General features: G+C 53.0%; 2 protein-coding genes across 2 annotated transcripts; one reads left to right on the top strand and one right to left on the bottom strand.

Annotated features, from left to right (window-relative positions):
- Positions 1-1,067: 1,067 nt before the first annotated feature.
- ZC2HC1C (zinc finger C2HC-type containing 1C) lies at positions 1,068-3,223 on the bottom strand. The gene is made up of 2 exons (XM_068400038.1): positions 2,003-3,223; positions 1,068-1,334 (listed from the first exon to the last, which is right to left on the bottom strand). Exons 1-2 carry the CDS (start codon positions 3,221-3,223, stop codon positions 1,068-1,070), a joined length of 1,488 nt encoding a protein of 495 aa, XP_068256139.1.
- A 926-nt stretch (positions 3,224-4,149) lies between these two features.
- On the top strand, positions 4,150-5,797 carry ACYP1 (acylphosphatase 1). The gene is made up of 2 exons (XM_068399327.1): positions 4,150-4,296; positions 5,162-5,797. The coding sequence occupies exons 1-2, from the start codon at positions 4,207-4,209 to the stop codon at positions 5,375-5,377; spliced, it is 306 nt and encodes a 101-aa protein (XP_068255428.1). The 5' UTR covers positions 4,150-4,206; the 3' UTR covers positions 5,378-5,797.
- Positions 5,798-6,110: the final 313 nt, after the last annotated feature.

The raw sequence follows: 6,110 nt of genomic DNA, 5'->3' as shown, positions 1-6,110 counted from the left end.
TGGTCCACCCATTGAAGGCTGGAGTGTTTCTTCATGTTCAGCTTCTGACTAGTCCAGTTTAATCTAGTCGCTGTTTATCTTTTTTCTGGGTTCCCATGAGCTGCTGCTACGTTACTGAAGGACTTGCAAAAGGAGCTGCTGGAATTTATTTGTTCCTTGTTTGCTTCCTGTTGCAACTTTCTCATACACAGTAGTCATTCTTACTTTGAGAACACAAACCACTCTGTGACTATTTAAAACAACTTTTAGACAACAGAACTAGTTTAATATATTAAAAATCAGAATCTGGAAAAATAAATGCCTTTTCTATGGCCAAAAAAAAAAAAAAAAAGAGGAACCCCTCCCATTCCAGTCTTTTGTAGGTAGCTACACTCAGAATGCTGCGCCAGCCAGAACCATCGTCACTGTTAGCACGTTCAGGGGTGAACATCTGCACCTACAGACCACTAAAGCAAACAAGAGGCAGATGCTCTGTTTGGCCCAGCTCTTCTCATGAAGAGCACTACTCTTTGCTTTTGGAGAAGGAAAAAAACCTGAGTCTGCAGCCACTGATGAGCTAAAGGAGAGCAGTTCCCTTCACATCAGACACCACTAGTTTAAAAAAAGTAAAAAAAGGAAAAAAGCTCAAGCTTCCATAACCTACAGGCAAAATACAGTTCTGAAGAACAGCCCCTTTCTGATGGCTGGTTTGCTCCTCACTGCTGTCCTGCTGACAGCCTGTAGCAACAGCCTTTCTTCCCTGCTCAGCTGATTGAACAGCGACAGCCTTACATCTGCACTGAGACTCCATGTTGAGCTCACCAGATGGGAGAAGCGGCCCCCAGAGGGGCACCCTGCCTGGGGCAACTCAGGGCACAGCTCAAAGTACACAAGTTCTAGTATTCTGCTTGTACGTCCTGAGCTGTTCACTGGCTGTACCTACAGGCTTAACACTCGCAGCCAGTGTTGAGGCTGGCTCAGCTGAGACTGAGTTCTATGACTAGGGAAAGTGCAAGTGTCTGTGGCTGGAAACCTGGCAGAAAACAGGGAATCAGGACTCGCAGCAGCAGGAACAGTTGGACGCCACCTCAGCAGCGCCTCCTCGGAGGTGGGGGTGGGGGCCTGTTCTTGATGGTTTTGCATTTGGGAATGTGTCTCTCGGCTGCATGGGGAGCAAATCGGCGACTGCAGTAGGGGCAGGCAACGTAGTCTGGGTTTTCCATGGGAGGCGGCTGGGGCAGGTCAGACACCTTCCCTCCCTTGGAGAGGACTTGCTGCACCTGGCGGGCCTGGCACAGGGTCTGGATGAGAGCCTCATGCTTCTGTCTCCAGTTGTTCTTTCTGGGTGGCTTATTCTGCAGAAGAGAAAGGCAGTCAGAGCAACTGGCACCACCATCACCCTTCATTCTCAATCTTACACTCAGGGTCCAACTCAGGTCACCCATTCCAGGGCATTCCCTGTTGATGTAAAACCCTCCCTGAGAAGCTGAGCCCCACAAACAGGATCAAAAAGACCAGCACCAAGGAGGATTTGAAGGAAATACCAATACTTAGAAAGAGCTGGAGAATAACGAGAAAAGCAAGCAGTAGGGCCAAGGAACTGGAGAGGGTTGCTATAGCTGCTTTGCAGGAGCAGAGCTGCATGTTTCCACTGCCTTCATTTTAATAGCCTGTGTTATTACCTGGATTTTCAGTCAATTCCCTGCAGCCCCGAATGTCACAGAGCTTTACTGCAGCAGACCCAGTCTGCATCCTGACCAGCAGGCAGTGAGCTTTCTCCAGGAGTACACCCTTGACACGTTACAAAGACAAGTCAGTTAGGACCCCCGCCCCCCATCTATTAGATTTTAAATGGATCTTTTTACCTATTTGGCAAGAACCTTTCAGAGGCAATAGCTGGATTGTATCCCTTAGCCCCATGTGCACGTGAAGGCGCTTGCATCTCAGCCAGAATTAGATGTCAAGGTAGAAGGAATGTGAGCAGTAGATGTGGATCGAGGGAGGCAAAGGGACTGCACGTTACCTGAAGATTCTCTGAGGGATTCTGCTGCCGATACTGTTCCAGTGCTGTGCCCTTAGCTCTGGCCATTCTGGAGTTAAACACTTCCCTCTTGGAGCCTTGGCTCTTGCCACAGATACTCCTGTGCTTCTGAAGCCTGGTGCCGAGAAACTTACGTCCGCAGAAGCTGCACTGTCTGAGCGTGTCCTGCTCCGCAGCGCTGGAAGCCTGCATGTGCAGCACCTCTGTGGATGGGTGGTCACCAGCACCTCGCCCTGGGAGGGCAGAGGGTGGAGGCCTATGTTTTAGGACCAGCTCTGAACAAGAGGCTAAATGCTCCATGGGTATGCGGTCTTGAATTTTGCTGTTGCTGGCCACCAGCCGCTCCTTCTTGAGTTTTCCCATAGCCAGCTCTTGGGGGTAGAGGGTAGTGCCAGGCTTGGCGATAGTGGCCTCTGCAGACTGCGCCTCACTGAAGACCCCCCCCCCATCACCTGGGCTGACTGCAACTCTGAGAGTTTTCTCCTCAGGGTGCCTTGCGACCTTTTGCTCACGGGTGTCCTCTGCTTCTCTGTCTCTTCTCTCCTCTGCCTCGACAAGCGCCTTCTCTCTTTGAATCCTCCTAAGCACGTCCTGTGTTCTTCTCAGCTTCTTTCTGAGGAGGGCCTCTTTATGTCGAATTTTCTCTTCCAGGTTCTGTCCATCTGCCTCCAACTTTAGGATGCAGGCCAGCTGGCTCCTGTATATCTGGGAGGCTGGCTGTTTAGGCTCTGTTGTCCAAGGAGAGAGCACTGCAGCTGGCTGACACCTCCCTGCTGGAGGCTTCTTTTTTCTCATTGAGGTAGGCCTACTATTTGGAGCTTCCTCCATGTATGGGCAACTTCCGAGCTGTGCTGTGTTGACCACTGGAACACTCACACCGTTATGGTGATGAATTGGTTTCAAGGGGTATGCACGGTCCACTCCATCTTTCCACCTGGCTACTGATTTAGCTGGCAGAATCTTGGTCTGCCTGGTGAGATACTTGCTCTGCAGTCCAGCTGAACAGAAGCCTCCGTGTTGACTGTTTTCTGCAGCAAGAGAATATGAAACGCGTTGGCTCTTTCGGGCATAGAGATCCTTTAAACTTTCCTCTTTGTCAGATATGAGTTCATGCCGAAGGTTGTTCTTCTGGTATTCCAGCAGGGAACTGAGAACAAGCTGAGTAGCTGCCACCACAGAATCCACTGGTGGAAACAAAGCCATTCAGTGCCTGAGAAAGAGCCTGAGGTTAGAAGCAAAGTCATTACAGACTATCTTATTCAAAAGTGGACAAATTTTCTCCTAACAGTCTACACCTGAGGGCTACAATGAGAGGTTACAATAAATATTAGCAAAGGTTTTGTAACTTTTCTGGGTTCTTTCCTTCCATCTAGGGAGCTCCCATGCTGCCTCTTCCAGTCCCAATCATTTATGCAGCCAGAAATAAGATATGCTTTTATTTTGCTTTCTGTCTGAGCCCTGTCTTATCATGGTAGCAGCAGACTTATGCTGTACCACCAGATAAATTGTTACGCTCCCGCGGAGTGTTTCCCATAACGTGTCCCTTCACTTTTGGCATTGTAGATCCGCCAGTGCGGCACACAGGTCTGACACGCAGGCGCCCGGTAAAGCTCAGTACAATCTTCCCGTGGCTCATTCCGCCACATCCCCCGAAGCGAGTCAGGTGCCCAGGCCGTGGGCGGCGCGGGGCCAGCGGGGTTACCTGCGGGGCTGCGGCCGTCGCTCCGCCCGGCCTCCTCGGCAAGCTGCGTCGCCTCGCAGAGAGACCCGACAGCTCCGCCCGTCCCGGGGAGCGCGGAGCTCTGCCCGTTGCCCCGCACGCCCCGCTGACGGCTGTTGCCTGGAGACGGGCACGCCAAAGTCACTTCCTGCGCCGCTCTTGCCGGTGAGCGGCCTCTCGATGGTTTCTCCGCAACGCTCCCCTTCCACTCCGCTCGTTGGAGGACCTCACCTCTATGGCCAGGTAGGGGCGATTGACAGGCGGGCGAGTCGATATGCATTATTCATGAGGCGGTTAATGAGGGACCAGCCCCTTCCCGGTCCTGGCTCTTCATTGGCCCCCAGGGGTGGGCGAGCCCACGCCCCCAGGGCGCGCCGCGCAGGCGCAGCGGGGCTGTGCGGCGGCGGCCGCAGGAAGAGGAGGTGGCTGCGGTGGTGGTGGGCGGGCGGGTGCGCGCGGCGGCGCCATGGCGGAGGGCGAGGGCCTGGGCCTGCTCTCCGTGGACTACGAGGTGTCCGGCAGGGTGCAGGGCGTTTTCTTCCGCAAGTACACCCAGGTACGGGGCGTGGCGGGCGGGGCCCTGCGGCACACCCCTCCCTGCGGGACGGGCTGGGGTGTGTGGTGTGCCCCCTCCACGCTGCGGGGGCCTCTGTGGGCGCCGCGGTGGGGCTGAGCCACGGCCCGGGCTCTGGCTGCTTCGGAGTGGGGGCTGTCGGCTCTCAGTGTTGCTGGGGGTTTGTGCTGCGTTATTGTCCTGGTTTCATGGAGATAAAATTATAGAATCACTTTTCTGTTATGTTTGGTTCGGTGATCAAGGCCATGAGCAGTGAAAGCCAGGGCAGCTGACCCAGGCTGGCCCGCGGGTGTATTCTGTAACGTTAACGTAATGTTCAATATAAAAGGGAGGGCTTTCTGGGGATGAGGGTGGGGCTATTTTCTCTGCTCTCCTGATGCCTCCCTCCTCCTCAACGGTAACTATCCCTGGAGGGACTTGCCACCACTCTGTGGGCTAAGTATAATTTTGTGTCTTTTGTATTAGCATCGATATTGGTTTCTTTATTTTATTAAATCTGTTTATATTTCAGCCCATGAGTCTCCCTCCTTTTCCTAATTCCCTTTCTTGGTCAGCGAGGGGACAATGGGTGATAGAACAACTGGTTATTGTTTAGCCCTGGGTACGGGCTAAACGAAGACAGTTTAGTAAGCATGACTGAAAAGGGCAGTTCAGCCCCAGTTTTTCATGTGAAACAATATGATGAGTAGTCAGGTGAATCCTCTGCTGCTTCCATGCTGCCAGAGCTATAGGGGTTTCCTTGGAGGCCTGTGGCTCAACTATAAAATTGACTCCTGCGTGCGAGCGTCATTCTGTAGCTCTCTTACAGTTTGGATTAACCTCATTTTGCTCTGCATTGTCTTCTTAGGGGGAGGCTAAGAGGCTAGGGCTCGTTGGTTGGGTCCAAAATACTAGCCACGGCACTGTGCAAGGACAAATTCAGGGTCCGACTGCCAGGGTGCGGGAGCTGCAGGAATGGCTCAGGAAGGTGGGAAGTCCCCAGTCCCGCATCAGCCGCGCCGAATTCAGCAATGAGAAGAAGATCGCAGCGCTGGAGCACAAGGACTTCCAGATTTTGAAATAACTTTGGGAAGAAACAAAAGCTGGAGTGTGAGCTGCTTTTACAGAACATTTCCCCTCTTCGTTCAGTCGGCCAATATTCAGCTCTAGAGAACTTTATTTTATTACATTTCTAATTTATTGGTTTGTTGTACTGTTGGTCTAACTCTCAGCCTTTCACAAAATTTTGGCGTTGTGTGTGTTAAAGGGGCTGTTTGGGGCCTCAGCTTCTGCGTTTCTGTGTGTCCAGAGTGGGGTTCGAGTAGTTGCACGTGAGTAAAATTTGTCATATTTATAGTAGTGTGCTCACGTGATGGAAATCACAGAATCAGTGCCGATACTGAATATTGCTAAAAACGTTATTTCTGTGCTCTAAATGCCTCAGAAACAATTATTTTGTTCCAGAACTTTATTTTTTCATTAGAATAAAATTGCTTGGAGCTGGCCTCTTGTGTGGAATGCATGTGTCATGGGGGGGCTGAGGGGATCCCAGCCCTTCGGGTGTGATCCCGTTGCCAATGCCTGTCGCCGGGGGATGGTGCGGCGTACGAGCAGCCCCGGTGCCGCCGGCCCGGAGGGAAGAGGCCCGGAGGAAGGAAGGTGTGCGTCCCGCGGCCGATCCCGGCTCTGGCCGCCGTAGGCCCGGCCTGGGGCGGGAACTACAGCTCCCGGCACGCACTGCCCGCGGCCCCTGGGCCTGCTGGGAGCCGTAGTCCGCCTGCGCCTCCCCGCCCGCAGCCGCGCATGCGCATTGTGCG

Source organism: Nyctibius grandis, chromosome 4, assembly GCF_013368605.1.
Source record: "Nyctibius grandis isolate bNycGra1 chromosome 4, bNycGra1.pri, whole genome shotgun sequence".
NCBI lineage: Eukaryota > Metazoa > Chordata > Aves > Nyctibiiformes > Nyctibiidae > Nyctibius > Nyctibius grandis.
Note: the sequence above shows the minus strand (reverse complement) of the source record. Positions and strands in the feature narration are given on the sequence as shown.

Coding starts and splice junctions, on each gene's coding strand:
- ZC2HC1C (XM_068400038.1), bottom strand. CDS start 3,223: ATGGCTTTGTTTCCACCAGTGGATTCTGTGGTGGCAGCTACTCAGCTT. Junction 1,335..2,002: donor ATCCCTCAGAGAATCTTCAG/GTAACGTGCAGT, acceptor TCTCTTCTGCAG/AATAAGCCACCCAGAAAGAA.
- ACYP1 (XM_068399327.1), top strand. CDS start 4,207: ATGGCGGAGGGCGAGGGCCTGGGCCTGCTCTCCGTGGACTACGAGGTG. Junction 4,297..5,161: donor TCTTCCGCAAGTACACCCAG/GTACGGGGCGTG, acceptor TTGTCTTCTTAG/GGGGAGGCTAAGAGGCTAGG.